Below are 20,551 nucleotides of genomic sequence, written 5' to 3'. Positions count from 1 at the left end.
TCAATGTTGCTGCCTACCTTGAAGCTGAGCTTGCCAGCGCATTTGAAAGGAGGACTGTGCCGGGAGGCCTCAAACACTGTGGATAAGGGAAACTATTGTTGTTTCAGAACAAGCACATAATAGTGCTCTGTCTCTGTCTCCCTTTCTCTGTAGCATTCAGACAGAGAAGGGAGGCATCAATGTACACATGTAATGTGGACTTCATGGTACAGTTTACACCTACTGACTTAAAAGTAGAGATGCCCCCTAGTGGTTCTCAATTTAAAACACAATCTCCAGATAAGTGACAATGGAAATAAATAATTAACAAAGTAAATAGATAAAACCAAGTTTAAGAGCGTGTCAACACATCCTAGACCAAAAGACCAAAGGTTTTATAAATGACATGCAACTACCTACCTAACTCCCCTGACAAATGCTGCATACACTGCTATCAGTATAGAGTCCAGACAATAACAGATTTGAAATTACAATAAATACAAACATTACAAATTGTATTAGTCAGGCATAAATAATCAACAACTTACAAGTGAGGAACCACAGACAGGGGTAACTTGGGGTTTTGTGTCAGAAAAACATTGTAGCAACAATTGTATTAATAATCATTTGTTTTATCATTTCCTGTTTATCTTTAACTGAATGTTATATATGTAGCCTCTGCTATCTTAAGTTTCTGCGTTTTGGTCGGGATGTGATTTTTTTTTGACGGTCCCTAAATACAGAGCGTGGTAGCTTGTATTTGGCTGTTTGTCCAAATACTTTTTTGCTCTACGTTCGCTTCTTCTGCCACGAATACGGGTTTTATTAGTGAGCACAGCAGAAAACCGAGTTTAATTTTTCATAGACCATGCTTTATCTTTTGTAATTATTAATCCCGGAAGTATTATTATATGTGAGAGGGGGGTTGAAGCGCGGCTTCACTGGCGTTATCATGTCATGTTGACAGGTTCAGAGAAAGCGATTCAGCACATGCGACGCACTTTGAAGTTATGATAGGACTCTGTTAAAAAAAAAAAAAAAAAACAACAACCCAAAAAACAAAAACACAGAAACTTTGGAAACTATGTGCAGCTGTCATCGTGTCGTTGCCAATGGAAAGTTCATCTTTGTTTGGAGTTCGTCTGTCTCTCAAGCAGAGATATGTTCTCCTGCTTTGCGTTGCTGTCGGGGCCGTAGTTGCTTATCGATTCGCAAGGTAAGACAAACAACCCGTGAAACTGATTGCGAAGTGAATATCTAACGTGAAACCAAACGTCCTGCATTAGGTGAATTTCTTGATGAATGCCACGCCCACTGAAAAATGACAATATAAGCACCTGTTTGTTATAATGCGCCGTTTTCCATTTGCGCTGCTCGTATTCAGAAGTTAAGCCTCAGCTCGGGTGCTGTGAACTGTGAACCTTGATCATAAAGGTGTTTGCTTCATGCTTTTCTGCAAGAACCCAGGTTTTCCCCGTGTTGAGCAGTTGTTTTTTTTTTTTTTTTTTTTCCCAATCATCAGCCTCAGTTAAGGGATAATCTGCCTTAATTAAACCTTGCAATCTGCCCAAGAACATGTTCTTAGAAGAAGGCTCACACTGTTGTCCCCAGGCTGCACCTCTCATGTTATCTAAGCATTCAAATTACTGTAAGCCATAAAATGTGAGAGGCACACCCAGAACAACAACTGCCACTCAACCACCGTGATATCACGGATGGGATTTCTGAACAGGTACAACTGCTCAAGGGCGGGATTCATTCACAAGCTTGCTTTCATAGGAATATAAATCACATAGTCTTTGGTCTAGTTTCACCAGTTCAACAGGTTCTTTTTCAATTGTGAAGTGTATTTTGTCCCTCAGGAATAACCCTGGAGATAGAAAAATGAGACGTTTGGAGGGTCTGAGGGCCAACTCGTCACAGTTCACTCTGGAGACAAAACCCTTCCGCATCCTGGGAGGCTCCATCCATTACTTCCGTGTCCCCAGAGCCTACTGGGAGGATCGGCTGCTGAAGATGAAGGCTTGTGGCCTCAATACTCTCACAACGTAGGCTCCTATTGCAGCTCACATTTAGCTGAATATACAGAACCTCAAAGTACTGAAGTGAACAGTGTCAAATAGCTGTTTTATTGCAAATGATTATATGCATACAGATCAAATAAAAAGACAAGAAAAGCACCATTTATATGAAAAGTAGTTAATGTATTAACAGTTGAAGTTAATTGCTATTAAAATACAAAATGCACACAAAACAAACTGTTTAATTTCTATCTATTTTTGCAGGTATGTCCCGTGGAACCTCCATGAGCCCGAGCGAGGGGTGTTCAGTTTTGAGGATCAGCTTGATTTGGAGTAAGACGTTTTGGAGTGAAACTCCTGCAGGTGGCATTGTTGCACTGCGAAGAATCCTTAGCTTTCTACAGTCATGCATCGTTTGATACTACTCAGAAGATACAGTATATCTTTACCCTCAAGTAATGTTTTTGATTGATCAGTTAAGCAATGTCCAGTGATAGTTGATTTATCTATTTCGATCCATCAAATGAGATGCTTGCATTCTAGTGCTACTGCTAGAAACAACAGTATGATCTGAAACTATAAAGAAATTAAAGAATAAAAGATATAAAAAGATATATCATTTATAATTAAACATCTGTTTTATTATGAATAGATAATGATTATCTGTCTCCACTTTATAGTGGCTGTTAAACATTTTAAATGAAGTGTATTTAGAGTAAATCGATCCCATGACAGCAGCATTTGCTCATTTTTGTATCCTTCTTTTAGAGCCTACCTCCAACTTGCAGCTAAATTGGGCCTGTGGGTGATTCTGCGACCGGGTCCTTACATCTGTTCAGAGTGGGATTTAGGGGGACTGCCAAGGTAAAATAAAAAAAAATCACAATAGAGCGTTACCTTCATCTTGCATCTATCTCACAGCCACCGTCTCGTTATAATGCATTCTTTTAAAACAGCCTGTGGGTGCTCAGTTAAGCCCTTAAATTGGCTTTGAAATCAATTGTTCAGTCAGGTAGTGTGTTACTCAGCGCTACGTTTGCTTAAGGCTAAATCCATTAAACTCTTGAAAATAATTCATAGTGTAGTTATGTGAATTATTATATTAAATGTGCTGTCTGTCTCTATTTTATATCACCACATGTGTGCTACATAGTATAGAGCAAAGAGATTTGCATATATGAGGCGATAAGTTTATCAGCAATGTTACTCATATGTATGTCGCTGATGATTTACTGACGTATTAAGGGGGACAATAATTAAATCTGGCAGGCACGTCTCCTTGAAAGGATGAATTCATTTAGTTCTACAATTAAAATACATTCAGAATGATAATGGAGAAAACGTTGAAGGGAAAATACTGTCAGTGTGTATTTTTGGAGTAGTTTTGGCCTCAGGCAGTGTGAGGTTGAGGTCATATTTATTTGATAATCATCAAAAAAGTTTGTTTCAGCGGGCACGCAGTGATATTACTCTTTAGACAGTTTAAACGTTTTATTGTCATTTCTCTTCAGTTGGCTATTACGGGATCCAAACATGAAGCTCAGGACAACCTACCCGGGATTTATTACTGCAGTAAACTCCTTTTTTAATCAACTCATGAAGAAAGTTGTTCCACATCAGGTACTTTCTATTATACTACAATTAGTGTGTAATGTGCAATTTCACAAAAATGTACATAATATAAGAAGAATTGTTACTAAATACCTTAAAAAAAGAAAAGAAATGCATGCGCAGAAATAATCTAATTTAAAACAAAAAAACTATGTGCTTTGGAATGTATGGTGACCAATGCACAGCTTATACGCTCCCAGTCCTATTTTATTTTTATCATTTCCATGCATCATTTAACAAGCTTGGATTTTCAATTTCATGGTGTTTTAAAACTTCAGCTGTATTGAGTGTAGGTAGAAATGGTCAAGAACTGGTGCCATGGCCTCATATGTGTCCTGAATTCATTGACTTATTAATGTTCAGTACTCCAAGGGTGGCCCAATTATTGCAGTTCAAGTGGAGAATGAATATGGCGCCTATGCCAAGGATAAAGATTACATGTCTTTCATCAAGGAGGTGAGAAATGAAATTATAAACGATTTCAATTCCAGAAAGAACCTCCACTGTTTTGTTTAGTTACCTTCTTAATCCCCTTTCTCTTCAGGCATTATTGTCAAGGGGCATCACAGAGCTGCTGCTGACCTCAGACGACAAGGAGGGACTAAAGCTTGGAGGAGTGAAAGGAGGTATTGTCAGATATGCTGACAGACGAACAAGACTGTGCATACACAGACACGCACAGAAACACACATAGACAATATCGTGGTTGGTGTGTTGTGTTTCCACAAACAATGACAAGAGGTCTGAGCCAAGGGCTGCCCAGTGTCAGACAGCTGCGGTTTAGAATCAAATTCTACACACAAAGGATTCTCTGTATTGTAGTACCAAAACATTGCTCTTTTTGAATGTACACTGGCATAAATATTGCGATGTCAGCAAGCACTTTAGTTCATATGGATGTTACAGATGTTTTGTGCAATATAAAATATATATTGATGTTTTTTGTGTCTGCAGCACTGCAAACCATCAATTTTCAGAAACTAAACCCAGATGCCATCAGTTATCTGGATGCAATACAAGTAAGTCTTGCTTGTGGGAGATTGCCTAAAGGTCTTATTTTATTTTATTAATACTAGTCAATTATTGCAAGTTTTCTGGTCTAATCAAATGCTAATTATGTTTGATGTGTCAAATAAAACGACCTATTTTGATCTTAAACCCAAATGTCTTCAATGTACAGCAAATACAAATGAATTGGTTTTCTCATTCTAGCCTGTAAATGCAAGTAATGTAATGTAATGTAATGGTGCTACCCGCTGTGAAGATGATTTAAGAAATATTCTTCGTAATCTTCAAGAACACCTTAAATCCTGAAGGCACCTTAGTTAAGAATATGCTGTTAGAATCAGGTGTAGGGGTTTGTGTGTGTGTGTGTGTGTGCGTGTGTGTGAAAGCTATTTTTCTTCTACTAGCCACAGAAGCCTAAGATGGTAATGGAGTACTGGTCTGGCTGGTTTGATCTTTGGGGGAACCTTCATCATGTTTATGCAGCTGAGGGTAAGACATATTTTGTTCTCGCAAAGGTAACAAGCACTTACAGTAGATGAGGAGATTTTTGTTTAGAGAGACGCACAGGATCACAGATTGGAGTAAGACAGGTGTTCGCATGAGGGCAAAACTGGATTTCTGCAGATGAATTCTTTGTTCAGGCCGAAACAGCTTCTCTCTGTACAGAGGGTCGATAATGCTGGCTAATTTGAGACTGGGGTAAGACAGGTGTTGTGCTGCGAGTCAATACAGCATCTCTGGAAATAAAACAGACCTTCTTGTGGGTAAGGCAGAGTGTTGGTGCCTTAGGGTAAAAAAGGCTTATGCCAAACCGTTTTAACTGGGAATAAAACCGTCAGTGCCCGAGAAAAGGCAGGGTAAGGACAAACTCACTGCTGTGGAGGTAGTGTAAAATAAATTCTCCAGGCCAAGTGAGAGCCTCTATGGTTTCTTCACAAAAGGCACAGAGCCCACACAGAACAATAGGGATGCACTACTTAGCATTTAGTAATTTCTTCCTTGCTTAGTGGCTTTGTCAAAGATTTATATACTTTTCATACGTGGTGGGTTGGAAGCCAAGTATCACAAGCCAGAGTGTGTATGTCCATCCTCTTACTGTCTCCGGCCCATATATTTGATGTTCAGAGGACAGATTTTCAAACACCTCATTGTACAGGATTGTTCAACGACGCGCTCCACTGACTCTCGCAGACTGAACTCAGGTGTGATGTGCTATGCTTTGGAGGAGTCACATTTATATCCTCCCATTTTGTCTGTATCTATACACCGCCATCTTCTACAGCTGTATATACACTAGGTTTGTTTTACCCTTGGCTGCATTAAATGATGGCTCAGTTGATGGGACATGTCATTGTTTGCTTTTCCTTTAGTTGTCTTTACCTATACTACAGTTTCCCATACAGCAAATGACAAAATTTGTTCACAACAGCATATTGGCTGCTTCTCGTCTATCCCAGAAGTCTAAAAATGTGCAGAATTGCATTGCTTTTCTTATAAAACATTTACTGAATAGATTTTTGAAAGAATTTGAAACTCGACTTTTTTTGCATCTAAGATTTCTTGCTAGCTGACTTGCTCTACTTGGCCTTTTGTTGGGGCCAAGATTTAACTTTTTAAGTAAAACGTGAACTCTGAATACTCAGAGTATTGCAATAAAAGTTGAAGTAGAAATGGATTTTAGCACAAGTTACATATAGTGTCAAAAGCAAAGGTTCTGTAGGCACAGTTCATTATGTTATATCCAGTACTATCTATATTATATTACTTTATTATTTTTGTTGTTCATGTATCTATGTGTAAGCAACATTTTAGTGTTGCAGATGGTCAAAGTGGAGCTAGTTTTAAGTAGTTTATAGACATTTCTTTGTAATTAACAGCTAAATATCAGTTTGCTTTTATGCATTACATTATAACATTATAAGAAATGAGCTGGAAAATAATGGTGCCCGTGATATAAAGCATTTATTGAGCAGTTAATTAACTAATATGCACTTCAGAGCCCACATACCATATAACATATAATATAACATGGTCCGCATGCTACAGTCAGGACGGTATTACAGTTACATAATGTATGTAGTCGTGAAAATGACACAGTAGCACCTGTTTAATGACAGTCGAACACCCTGCTGTCATCATGTTGAGTGCTCTCAGAAACATCTTACTTCAACACACAGCGCAGAGCCTCGAGCTTTACTGCCTGTCATTCCTAGTAGCCTTACGCATCTTAACAAAAACTGTCCGGAAAATGAAAGGGCCACCAGTCTTGCTTCCTCATGTATTTTCTCCTCAGTGAAGGGTAAAAAAAAGAGACCCTCGCCATGCAGAAAGTGTCATAGCTTCGAAATGAACACTGTAATATTCAGAGGGGGATTCATGTCCTTGACAGTTCAGCTCTCTGCAGACTGCAACACAGCCCAGCAGTTGGTCACAGCTAGTGCCACCCCCATGAAACCAACTGAGTCTGACTCTGTCACTCACGGCGCTCCATTGTTATTCTCCAAGGCTCATGCCCTTGATTCAAATCACTAAATGCAGTCCAATTTGGCTACTAAAGTCCAATTTGAATACTTAATTACTTGCTCTGCTATGTTCGCTACAAAATATAGGTGGCTAATTTGTGTAGGGAGGTAGGTAATTTTTCATGCCTGTGAAATTGCCCTGTAATGAATTATAGTAACCTGTAATAGGATGTTTGACTGAGGTCCATCCATGTTACAATTGAAGTGGAATTGAGGGCAATGAGATTATTGAAACAATGGTTCTGGCTTGTTAAAATGGAAGTCAAATGGATTTTTCCTTTTTGTCACTTGTGTGTCTTAATGTTTAGCTTTGTTTATTGTTATTCTATTATCTGGATACATTTTTCTCCTGTTATTTAATTGGGATTGATAAAGTAAATATCTAATTGTGTTGGTTTCTTTCACTGTTTTTTCAGACATGATATCTGTGGTCACAGAAATTCTTAAACAAGACATGTCGATCAACCTCTACATGTTTCACGGAGGGACAAATTTTGGCTTTATGAGCGGGGCCTTTTCCATTGGCCTGCCAGCACCTAAACCTATGGTAACAAGTTACGGTATGTGTAATGAATCTGTTTAAGATCTTCTCATACAGGGCTGACTGTTATGGTTGTAATAGGTTCATGGCACAAGAATTCAACACAGAACTGCCTTTTGTTTTGGCACAATTACTGTCACTTCTAGCTGTCAAACCCTCAGAAGATGAAAAGTATGGAAAATACTCTTCCAGTCAAGTGTCCATTTAATCATCAGTCACCTACCTCTTTGAAATAGAGTCTGGATCAAAATCTGATGCAACATAGATAAAGTAACAAGATACTGTAGGTAGATTTAAATATGGTTATACTGTAATACTTAAAATATCTGTAGATGGCGCTATCTGTACTCTGCAGCCTCTGACCTTCAATTGCTTATAAATTTGAATATGTAGTGCAGACTAATGAATTCATTGCCTAATAAAATGCATGAGAAATGTAAATTAAAGATAGTACAATGGGTTTTATATCCTCCTCTAGGGCACTTAACATTGTAATGACCTCATTCTTGAGAGAAGAGGAGAATTCTTAAAACCCCTCGGCAGCTGGGAAGACCACCTCTGACCTTAAGCACTCCTCATACCCATGTTTACTCGTCTGAATGCCTTTTACCATTTTCCCTCAAAAAATGCTCAATTTTCTGTCAAGATAACCCCAAATGTGTCTCGGCCCGCTGATGTCTCAAGATGTTTGATAGGGGAGCACAGTGCAAGCATCTGCCACGGTAAGAGGCATCCCTGCCTCTCTCTTGCTCCCGAGCCTGCTGTTCTGATAGCGCATTATCTTTCAGATTACGATGCTCCATTATCCGAGGCTGGGGATTACACCACCAAGTACCATCTTCTGAGGAATGTATTCAGCCTCTACCACAGTGAGTATTGTGTGTTGTGGCTGCGATGGGCCCCACATGTTCTGTCTCGCTCTCTCTCTCTCTCTCCCGTTTCCTTTCATCTCCACTCTTAAGTTAATTCTCCTTGTAGAACCTGTTGTCTGTTGGCTAAAGCAGGATAACTTTACATATGATTACAAGAATGGCTTTGTGTGTGTATATGTGCTCAAGTCGAAGACCTTCAATTACCACTCATTGTAGAAATGTCAGAGTAGGCCTTGTACCATGTTTATTGCTTATGCAGTTTACTCTATTTGTAAAACAAGGTTTTTGTGGTCGGGGTCAGAAGTCTCAAGTGTTTTGTGGCCAGCACCGGAAATGTAGCTTTTGGCAATCTGGGATTGAATCCAGCACAACAAAGTAATAATTTATCCAGTGTTGTGGTGATTGAAGATCGTTTGAAAGGCTGCCTGTACATGATTCATCCTTATGTGTTGCAGTCTGCTGAACAATGAGCAGTGGCCTGAATATGAGAGCGACTCTGAGAAGGCTTCGTGTTCTATAGCAGCCACAAACACATGACCTAATTCTTTAATTAGATCAGCTTGATCTTGATATTTTATTTTTTGTTTGCTTGTCAAATTATGTGCATTGTGTCAGTTACTCTTTGCCCTGTGGTCTTGTTTTTGCATAACATTGAATAGATTCAGGCTGATCTGTCAGAGGTCTGACATGGAAATTTTTCAACAACACTGTTCTTAAAATAGACTTGTGACATACGTGCTTTGGGGTTTTCTCATTATTTCAAACTTATCAAAAATGGGAAGGATACAGTATGTCATAATGTTTAAAAGTATTAAACTTCACATAAGTTCTCTCTCACTCTTCCCCTTCTTATATTTAATATAATTTATATATCAAATATAATTTATACACTACTAAAATGTGTATTGTAGGCTGCCTTTTAGGTTAAAGGCATTGGCTATTATACTTGAAGCTTTCCTTAAGTGATCTACTTTTTACTATCTGGTGACAAGGATAGGCTGTCAAGCCTTTTCCAAAGGGGCTGCTGGTGTCTCTGCGTGCTTTAACACCTTTAAAAGCAGTTAGAGGGCATGTGTGACCACTGTTAATAGTTGTAAAGAGACTGTTGTATAACATGGAGCAGAAACTAGATTCTGCTGTGGAGGGCAAATGGCTCACCCAAGGAGCCTTAAAAGCAGTTTCCAAGGGGCATGTTGCTCTTGGTATTGAGTGATTCACAGCCTGGAGAACAAGAAGACTTATACAACAAAATGCAGCATTGACCGGTGAGGCTGCAGTGCTTTAACAGGCTAGTGTCTGTTAAGGCACTATGGAAAAGCTGTTTGTGTTAGAGTAAACCTTAGCAAGCCAACAGCTAAATTAAAAAACCCTTCTTAATTTATTACTAGCTCTAGTCAAATCATTAAAATGCTTAGATGCACATATATTTAAGTAAACATTCATGTGCAGGGTCAAAATCATGTAATGTATACTGTCTGAGTACCCATGGAAAAACACATTGACATACAGACAAACAGCAACCTACCATCATTTTCCTCCTTCTTTTTCAGCACAGCCTCTCCCTGAACTGCCCCGTCTTTTGGAGAAAAGGGCATACCAGCCTGCTGTCATCCAACAGCACCTGTCTCTGTGGGACACTCTGCATTTCACTGACAAGGTAAGCTATAGGCAAACAGAGAGTGCCAAAATTAGAGGCACAAAGAATAAACGTGATTTGTGTGACATTGTTTGAAACAGCTACAAGATTGATGACGGACAGACAACAATAAAAAAATAAAATTACTTAATACATAACTAATACATACAGCAAAAGATACAATAGACTTAAAGAAAACGTGCCATTAATTATGTGAATGTGTATCCTGTGTGATCTTTGTACTACTTCAAAATGTGTACTTCTATTCAAGTAGTGCTAAAAAGCACATAGTTTTTTCAGCTGTGTTTCCCTAAGTCTGTTCTAGCCTGAGGACAGGTTGTGTTTAGAGTAAATACAGATACCGTAGCACAGGCTCCTTATCGCATCTGCTGACTCATCTGCAGAATCTGTGGTTGTCTTGATTATTTTAAACTATAATATGTGAACTACCTGTTACCCTTAGATGTTATAATTTATTTGCAGGTTAGTAAAAACTTGTTAAGTTAAGACGTAAGTTAAGAATTAAGAATAATAAAAAAAAAAAAAACACAGCATCTACAGATGATCACTACACTTTCACCACCACTCTCACACCTGTTGGCAGCGGTTTCTTCATCATTATGTTTACATCATAAATCTATATCACTGCTGCATACCTCAGCAATAGATTCATTGCATCACCTTCAAATCTGTATCGAGTTGAGCAGATTTTAAATGTAATGGTTTAAGAAAACTTTTTGACACGAGAAGCAACATACAGAATCATCTGCAAATAGTAATTAGTTTTATCTGTTGCAGTAGCAATGTTTCTCTAATCTAAGATCATTTGGCACCTCTATAACATGTTAGATGCTTGATAAAAATCAAAGCTGGAGCTTTGAGAATAAAGTACAGATGTGGCTGTGATAAGTGAACTTCGTTATCAGCCATCACCAGCTTCATTTTCTGGACTAATTGTGAAAATCTGATAATGAACAACTGCTGGAGAGGTGCCCCCTGAGCAAGACATTCTCTCCGAACTGCAGGAGCGACCTACTCAGGGACCAGCAGTAACATACTGTGCATCACCTCACGAGTGTAAAGCAGGTTGTTGTGAAAATAAAGAATGTCTGCAACAGAAAATCTCCCCTTGCAAAACAAGAAGATGAGATTGGTTAAACAACATGTTTGTAGGGCGTCGTCATGTCCGCTTTCATGTCCCCCCAGCCTGCTTCTGCCTTTTACACCGTGCATGCATTTATATTCAAACCAGATGTAGCACGTCTGGCACTTGCTCACACCATTAATTATTCACCCGGCGTCACAACAATTTGCTTCCCTCTGAAATGACAATTACTTTGCCCCTGACCAGCCGCACACCCTCGTTCAAAGAAAGAAAGAGGGGGAAAAAAAAAAAGCATTTTCTCTTCGGTGGCTTTAGAGAGAGTGAGTGGGATATCTGAGTTTGATATTGTATCTGTGTGTTTGGTGGTAGGTGGTTAATCGTGTCATAGCAGGGAGTGTTTATTGTCTTGTGAAGAGTGCATAATGTATTTCCCAAGGGTATGCGCAAAGAATGTTGTTGAATAAAACAATTGCTCTGAATGCCAAAAAGGAAAAAGCTTCATTAGGTCTGATAAATCATTGCTTTGGATGAAACCGTGTTGCAAGTGGGAGAATGTCCAGCAGGAATCGTATGATCCCATGTGTACCGAGTTAAAGTTTTAATAGAATACATTTTGTGTAACTGTTTCAAAATATTCCAATTTAACTTTAATTGAACTATAACTTATTAATCTGAAGCCCTCTGTTTTCCCTATTAAGCCTTTGAAGTCAGAGAGGCCAGTCAACATGGAGAACCTCCCTGTCAACAATAAAAATGGTCAGTCATACGGCTACACGTTGTATGAGACAATCATCACCAGCGGAGGAGTTCTCAACTCGAGGAATAACGTCCGAGACAGAGCACTGGTGAGGACAACGAAGTCAGACACAGACATGCTGTGTCTAAACTCGCACATTTACACTTTTCTGAGTGAGAACATTTGCGCTTGGAAAGTTGTAATCTGTTAGATATCGCACCCCTGAGCAGTGTACGTGTAGAGCGCAGCTAATAAGCTGAGATAGGGACAAGTTGCTTTGTGTCAGTCATAAGAATGTGCAGTTCTTCAAAGTTGATGGTCAAAAACAAACTTCAGGAAATGTTTAATGCTGTGTAAAGACAAATACACGTAATGCTTCATGTTGAGGGTAGCATCAGTAAACTCGGGTAGGTTTCATAAATGTGAGTGTCTTCTCTTGGTTACATTAGTTTCTGTTGTGGCTGTTTTTAACTTCATGTATGATTTCCATCTTTATCTTTGATTATTTCCTCTCAGGTTTTTGTGGACAAACATTTTGTTGGCCTTCTGGATTATAATACTCAAGAACTTGCACTGCTCGATGGGAAGGTACCGTGTGTGTGTTTGTGCCCTTTTATATATAGTTTAAAACCAAGTTGTTAATATTTAACAACTTGCACTATGTGAAAGCTTCGGGGGATGCTGATGCTGATGTTTTTGGCAGCAAGGTCAGAGCAGCTAAGAGGAATCTCTGCCTTGTTGTTTTGTAGTTAATTCTTCCACTCGAGGAATGCTGCTCTTTTTCAGTAATGCCTTGTGCTTCATGTATCCTCCCACTAAAGGGAAAAAGAACTCTAGGTTTACTAGTGGAGAACTGTGGAAGAGTGAATTACGGGAAAACCCTGGACGATCAGCGCAAAGGTACAAATTGTTTCACAAACTGATGGTTTTGTAGATGTTCCAGTCAGCACATCTTTTCAAAAGATTTTTAAACAGAGAACTTGAAAGAAAGTAATTAGCCGTGTCTTATGATACATAAGGAAACTGAGAGCAGCTTTGCCTCACCTTTCAGGTCTTGTTGGAGATATTGAATTAAACAAGCAGCCCCTCCGAGACTTCATTATTCATAGTGTGGATATGAAGCCAGGCTTTGTAAACAGGTTTGTGTCTTTCAATTATTATCCAGTTTCCTTCCGTGTTTGTGTTTCTCTGTCATTACACCTGCTTGCCTCTGATTCAATCCTGCTGATTATATCCCTGCTTAACACAATTACAAGGGGAACATGATGGCAGAACTCAGAGATGAAAATGCAGCCCTCTGATTCAGCGCCTCATTTGAAACATTTTAAATTATACGCAGTTCAGCAGGTAGATGACACAGCTGCAACGATTGGCGATCTGTATTCTTAGCTGTTCAAGAGGTCCAACAACATAGAGAAACGTTTTACTTTTTGCCACTGAAATTAAAATGTGCAGGAGTTTAAGACTACGTATGCATATAATAACAATAATGAAGACACAATAGGAAAAGGGGAGCACACATACAATTTGTTTTAAGTGTTTTACAGATTGAATGTATGAACAGTTTAGGTACTCCAGATGTGTTGAACACAAAACTGAAAATGTCTTTTAAGCGACGTTTGTGAAAATGATTTCAGATATTCTAATTATTATATAATACACTGTAGCATTTATTAAGTGACAAGATGATTGAATCTACATTGAGACACTGGCTCAACTGTAAATTGTTGAAACTTGCATTTAGTGCCAGAACACACGAATGCATCCTCAGCCTAAAAGCATAGAACGCAGACAGCTGTGCAATAGAAAAAAGTGATTATAGTGAGGCAGCTCACGCATTATAGGTTTAAGGGTCACATGCACCCAAAAATGAAAATGTGTTTCCCCTCCACCCATGAGGTTTCCCTGTAACAAGATTATAAGATTTTCTTTTACTTTGCTAATCGTGTGCAACATTTGAATCTCTAACACCAGATCGAAGTCAATCTTCCACATCTTAATTCTATATTCATAATTCCTGGGCGTTTCTTACATTGGATACCCTCTGGATGCAGCTCATACTTGCTGCACAGATAGTAAACATAAACATCAAGGTCGCCAGAATAAGCTGACCTTCTAGTTTGCTTAGAGGTTCATATTCATACTTAGTGGATTATCTATCTGTATTTTCAAGTCATTTCGGGGGTCTCTCACTGTCCACTGCAAAATTGCAATTTCTCTGTTGCAATTTCTCGACTGCAGCACAAGGCTGAAAATGTCAAGTCCTGAAGCCCTTTACAAATGAACAGTAAAATGCATAAGGAGGAAGGAAATTCTTATCATGGCAACCTTTTGAATTTTCTTAGAGGCAAATAGTAAGCTATAACCAAAACACAGACATGAACCTGAATATTTCCCCAGCCATACATTCCCTTGACATTTACTTTAGGCAAATAAAAACAGGACATGATATGCTGTTGGCTGACAAACAGGCATCATAAAAGTCAAGCAGAATGTATCCAAACAACACACGGCAAACCAAAATGCATGTTGTTAAACCGTGAAGGTTAGTTTGAAAACTGTGATATGTAAGAAATATGTTCTCCCTCTGCAGACTTGCAAATTCAGGCCACTGGATGAATATGCGTCAGCAGCCATCCTTCCCAGGGTTTTTCCAGGCCAAATTCTCTGTGAACAGCTTCCCTAAAGACACCTTCATCAAACTCCCGGTGAGTTGAACGCCCAGTGGTGTGTTCAATCGAGCGCGGCCACCACACACCACACACTGGAAAAACACAACACTAACTTTATTCAGTTTGTCTTACTGAACTCTTAATAAATGAAATGACGGTTCAGTCTTTCGAAGTTATTGCTGGCTCACTTTCATTGGATATATTAATACAATAAAACGTCTTTAATTTCATCTGATCGTGAGGATATCTTGACAGGTCTTTGCTAAAATGTTCTGTGATTCTACTTAGTGCCAGTATTAAGTGAATAAATTAAGTGCTTCTTGACAGATCATTTCCTCCTCCTGTTTCACCAGCTTCTCAGATTAGAAGTACTTGCTATGTCATTTATTTATTTCTTTATTTTTTTTACTCAAACACATTTAATTGGGTGTCTGTTGTCATGGTGAACATTCACTGGTTGTTTTCACAGGGTTGGAGCAAAGGTGTTGTGTTTATCAATGGAAAGAATCTTGGACGGTACTGGTCCATTGGTCCACAGCAAACTCTCTATGTCCCGGGTCCCTGGCTTCATAGGGGGGACAACCAGGTACTGTGTTATCTGTACTCGTGCTTATCATTTAGGAGATGCTTTTATCAAAGTCACTTTTTTGGCATGGATGGCCACGGGGAAATGAAACCCTGACATCAGCAATGTGAAATGCTCTGTGCTTGAACACTGGAACAAAGTTAAGGGAGCGTGCAGCTGTGGATGTACTTGATGTTTGAGTGGGATCTACTGTAGTTCCTTCAGTTATGTGCTCTTCACTTCCTTTAATACAGCAATGTAAAAACACATCACAGATCAATAGTTAGTGATATTTGACACCCTGTAGCTTTAATGTTGTTGACCTCTGCAGCACTTTCTGGAGAAGGCTTGAAGCTCCATCTATTGTATCTGCACGTTTCTTGCATTTTCCAACTTTTCTGTCAGTGTATATATTGACATTGTTGCACAACCACCCACTCTCACTGCTCTTTCGTGACCTTTCTAAGCTGGTAGTTTTTTGCTTTATCACAGGTCATAGTGTTTGAAGAGCAGGAAATGGATGGTAAAATCCAATTCTCCAGCAGCCCTGACTATGGCATGACTGTCGACATCGAGTGAGGACAGGAGGTGAGAGGGGAAGCTGGATGATGATGGGAGAGTAGCTGGGGAGGATGCCACTGAGGCGACTGTCGTGAGCTTTCAGTACTGAGGCACTGACGCCCGACCGTGACCAGCAGAACTCAAAAATAGCATGTCAGTGAACATGACATTTTATGTCCCTCCAGTAAACACCAACACCGCAGTGTAATCATGTGATGACTGTGTTTATGACATTCTGTTCAATCTTTTTATATTCAGTTTTGTATCATAAAAAGTATCATTAACCTGCACCTATATGCTACATAATTGGAGACCGGGGGACTGTGATAAATGGTGATCATGGTTAGTGTTGAAAATCTCTGGGGGCACTGGTGACCTACAGTAATAGTTAGAGGAAGAAAGCTTGTGACAGGAGATTGCTGTTTCAGTCCCCCAGACCAGCGGGAGGAACTCGGATTAGGACAGCACTTGCCTCATTACCAACACTGTGGTGCCCTTGAGCAAGGCCCTTTATCTCAACTGCTCCAGGTACGATTGGGAGTAACTATGGTAGCTGGGAATGCGATCAGGGCATTTCTGCAAAAGAGAGATCTCAGAGAAACTACCCTGAATAAATAAAAGTTAAACTAGCTAAATAAATAAATAAAATCCAGGCTGTGCTATGTGTGGAAAAACTGATTTGACCTCTGTGTCAGAATCCAAGGCCAAGGAAGCTTGTGAACTTGTTTTATCCTGCACTCTGAGAGACTGTTTAACACTGGTGAATTTCAAATTTGCCTTCTCGTGATTTGCTGTGAGCTCCTGCAGACATGTCCAGATCACAAGCTGAATGTAAAGATAAAGACACATTTACCTTCTAGACTGTAAGACTTAAAATGACATCACTTTAATTATAAAATGATGCCAATAATTTTAAACCATTCCCTGTTTATTTTTAAACTGCATACATTTATCTACATATCTCCATCCATCCATCCATCCAAAATTGTTTGACACTAATAGTAATTTATGAATAGCTGGGTCAACCCAGTCCAGTCAAAGTTTTATAAAACCATGGGTGAATTAAAGAAAATGTCAGGAAATGCATGCCATTCTATGCAATGATTGTCGTTTTATTGGATGCATCTGTAGAATTGTGAAATATTGTTCCCATTTCATGTAATTACAGCTGTATGAGCTATCATTCTCACACATGCCCACAGGCTAAATGTGTCAGATCTCTGAATAGAACCACATATAGCATACAGAACATACAGTGTAAAGACAGCTGTCAGACACAACACTCAGGACCAGGTGCGGTTCTTCTCAGTTGTTTATTTCTCTTGATTCAACTAACATCTTTCTCTGAGACAGAATTGCTGTGACAAATAAACAACCTCAAGAGTCCTAAAGAGTCACATGCATAAAATGTGAATCACGTGAGGCTGGAAGATGACAGTGGAGATGGAAATATGAACGATGAAGAAACGGGGAGAGCTAGTGTGTAAAGTGTACTGTGCCTTATAGAAACCCTCAGTGGGTGATGCGCATTAACTGATGGTAAATACTGTACTGCTAGACTTGATGTATGGATAGGTTGGTCCTAGTAGAATAATTTATTTTGAATATTAGATATTGCTTAATACGTCATCTGTTAAGAGTCAGCAAAAGTTTCAAATCAAACAATCGGACAGTATTTCGAAGCCCTTTGAATGGTTCTGCTGCTTCAGGACACACGACAGAGACAAACATCACCGATTCTTATTTACTCAACTGCATGCTGATCTGTAGGACACATAACACGTTTGCCTGCTTAAGGAGAGCAACATTTAGAAGATGACGGCCAAAATTCAGTTTTACATGAAAAGTGAATGAGTGAAACTTAAGTCAATTTTAGGAAAACTTGTTAATCTGCTTTTTGTTTAAGGTAAAAATTCTACAGATGAGTTATTTCCATTTTCTTACTACTAATTACTTGTATTAACATTTCAGAATTCATCATTCATTCAGTTTAAGAGCCGATATTGATCATTCAAGTAGAACTTAAATAAAAAAACAGCAGTGCTATACAGAAGGTGAAGGTCCGCCTGTGGGTAGAGCTAACCTGTTTCTGAGCTATTGTACATGATTATCCATGTGTACATTGTTCTGTATGTGTGCATGCTGTTTGAAAGAGCAGCTTGAAAATAAAGATTTAAGGGACAGCGCTGCTATGATTTAATTGCACATCCACTCTTGGAAATAAATACATAAATAAATATATTAAATCTGATTTTGAATAAATAAAGGGAAGCAAGTTGAACATAGAAGAAAATCCAAAAATAGTCTGCATGGCTGAATCCCAGCGCAGTGTAATATCATGCAGTAAATGAAAACAACCAGTTTGATGAAAGATACAATATAGCCATTGTCTGAATGTGTATCTTATCATATTCCAAGTGAAATGTGTAATAACAAGGTTTCTCTGGCTGATTAACAGAGAGGCTGTTATGTCTTTGTAAGTTTTTGGTGTATTTGGGGTTGCGTGTGCTGAAGTTGGATGGAGGGGTAGAGGAGAGGCATTGGGGTGCACAGAGATAATCTGGCAAAAGTACACAGGCTCAGTGTTTGAATTATCTCCAGCTACTTCTGCCGGGCTACGTTAGATAAGAGCCACCACTGTGTACCGCACTAGACGGATGATTTATCAAGTACAGGAGAGATTCTATTAAGCGAGGTGTAGAATAATTTTGTTACAGTGTTCAGCCATACAGCGTCACAGCTACTGATGCCTATCGTTAGAGGTGCAGCGACTCCCTTCTGTAATCCAGTTAATGTACAATAGATGAATTCTAATACAAAAAAAAAAACCATGACATACAAACATCAGTCCACAACACGGAAGATGTTGACATTGCTACCACATCATTAGCAAAAATAAGATTTAGTCTGTTGTGCTTTTTCTTAGCCTGATGTCACTTCAGAGTAGAATGTATTCTCTCATTTCATAAGTGAGTGTTTTTTATAAAAAAACAAAAATGTTGGGGCCATGCATAAGTTATTTAAATCTATTATTCATCATTCATACCAGCTGTTTGAAGGTGAGTTTCTTTAAAATGCAGAAGATGTTGCTTGTGTGTGTCTAAATTTAGGCTTTTGGGGAAATTCTTTATCCTCCACATCGCTGTAGTGAAGATTTTAAAGAGGAGGGGCACTGTCAAGCGTATGAAAACCTCATTCTTGGGCTTTGATGCTGTTTCGTCCTGCTTTTTTATTTTATTTCATTTTTTTTTTATATCCTCGCACACAGCTAACCAGTGGCTCATGCACATACATCACACCGTTTTCCCCACCATGTGAAAGCTAACAACATGGGGATGAGGTTTGAACTCATGGGTCCACTGTGGTGCTGATTTGATGTTCCTCTCTTTGCCGTATTACTGCATCACAAACTGGACTTTCAATCGCCAAATGAAACCAGTGCTATTACTCCTCTCGTGTGTCGAACCTAAAGGGAACCTATGCCCTGTTGTGTGTCACTGTGAGGAATTCATTGGGGGGAGGAGGGTAGAGAGTTTGTTTTGTTTTACATGTAAATACAGTTATTACAATGCTTTTGTCACAATTTGTCATCGAGCCTGTGTTCACTCTGATGTTGAATTGCTATTTACACATTTCTATAAAGGAACACCATTTGTGTGTGATATATATGTTAAGTGCTAACAGACTGTTAAGAGCTGTATGTTTTACATGTACATGTCTGCTCCCAAGCACAACAAGAGGTACACATTTCAACCAGCAGTCTCACTTCGGGGGGTATGGGTGGCTTAAATGCATGAGTTATAATGACACTTGAAAATTAACAATGATAACCCAAGAGTAAATGTAGTTAAGAGTCAGTAGTATTGAACTAGCAAGTAAGTCAAGTGCTTGCAAATCACTCAAACCAATTAAATTAAATTAAACCAAACATTTCATAATTATCCAAAAAAACAAACCAAAAAAAAAAAAAAAACATTCCTTTTCTTTGCTGTGTTTATATTTACTCAAAGGAGAATCCACATGAGGCATATTTGTCCTCTGAGTCGTCTTTTTTTTTTTCTTTATTTATTTTGTCCAGGCTGATGATGTTGGTTGTGTCCTTGAATCCAAGAGAAATTTCTCTTTTCTCCATGTTCGTTTGTGTTTATTTCCGTAGTGTTTTTATTTTCTTCGTTTTTTGAGGAGAAGGATTTGCTTTAACCTGCTTGTTTGGGTGAATCCACTGGATGGATGCTTTTCATATTGTGCTGTCTCTTGTGTTAGGTCGTCCTCAGCTAAAGGTGCAGGTCACGACTACGCCGACCCTGTGAGGCATCCTTTATGTTGTCTGCTCTGCACTTCAATCCTGACAAATACCCGCCACCTATTACAAATCTGTGCTTTATAAGGTACATTTGTATTGTTTTAGTCCAAAGCTGAAAAATGTCAGATTTAATCAGGAGGATTCAATACCACTTCAAAGGCCCCCACTTCTTCTTCTTTTTTTTTCTCTTATGATTAAGACGAGCGCTGGATGCAATTATCGAGAGACTTGGCCGTTTTCTTCCTCTGCAGGTCCAAGGCCAACCACCTGCAATAGAAGGGATTAAGATATGCTGAGAAAGAGCACTAAGGTTTCATTTAGGTTAATAGAAGCGCTTATTTCATTTGTGACATCTAATAATACAACACCTGCCACACATTAAAAAAAAATAAAAAATCAATCTGCAAATATTAGGAACA

At 38.9% G+C, this 20,551-nt stretch overlaps 2 protein-coding genes across 3 annotated transcripts in view; one reads left to right on the top strand and one right to left on the bottom strand.

Annotated features, from left to right (window-relative positions):
* Positions 1 to 744: 744 nt before the first annotated feature.
* On the top strand, positions 745 to 18,019 carry LOC113174322 (beta-galactosidase-1-like protein 2). The gene is made up of 19 exons (XM_026378226.1): positions 745 to 1,195; positions 1,842 to 2,027; positions 2,265 to 2,333; positions 2,769 to 2,864; positions 3,512 to 3,620; positions 3,975 to 4,067; positions 4,156 to 4,237; positions 4,566 to 4,630; positions 5,024 to 5,108; positions 7,558 to 7,701; positions 8,471 to 8,551; positions 10,105 to 10,211; positions 11,994 to 12,140; positions 12,548 to 12,619; positions 12,853 to 12,931; positions 13,083 to 13,170; positions 14,625 to 14,739; positions 15,173 to 15,289; positions 15,761 to 18,019. Exons 1-19 carry the CDS (start codon positions 1,092 to 1,094, stop codon positions 15,845 to 15,847), a joined length of 1,926 nt encoding a protein of 641 aa, XP_026234011.1. The 5' UTR covers positions 745 to 1,091; the 3' UTR covers positions 15,848 to 18,019.
* The window catches only part of b3gat1a (beta-1,3-glucuronyltransferase 1 (glucuronosyltransferase P) a), a 67,694-nt gene continuing 64,270 nt past the window's right edge, over positions 17,128 to 20,551 (bottom strand). For both annotated transcript variants that reach the window (XM_026378240.1, XM_026378248.1), the window contains one exon: positions 17,128 to 20,399. The gene's annotated coding sequence lies outside the window, so the exon portion shown is untranslated. The remainder of the gene's footprint in view (positions 20,400 to 20,551) is intronic.

The sequence above is a fragment of the Anabas testudineus genome, chromosome 13 (genome assembly GCF_900324465.2).
Source record: "Anabas testudineus chromosome 13, fAnaTes1.2, whole genome shotgun sequence".
Classification (NCBI taxonomy): domain Eukaryota; kingdom Metazoa; phylum Chordata; class Actinopteri; order Anabantiformes; family Anabantidae; genus Anabas; species Anabas testudineus.
This window is presented reverse-complemented; position numbering and strand designations above follow the sequence as displayed.

Bases quoted from the DNA above. Each gene is read 5' to 3' on its own strand.
- LOC113174322 (XM_026378226.1), top strand. From the start codon at position 1,092: ATGGAAAGTTCATCTTTGTTTGGAGTTCGTCTGTCTCTCAAGCAGAGA. The intron at 1,196-1,841 runs GTAAGACAAACA...TTTGTCCCTCAG, and splicing joins GTTGCTTATCGATTCGCAAG to GAATAACCCTGGAGATAGAA. The intron at 2,334-2,768 runs GTAAGACGTTTT...TCCTTCTTTTAG, and splicing joins GAGGATCAGCTTGATTTGGA to AGCCTACCTCCAACTTGCAG.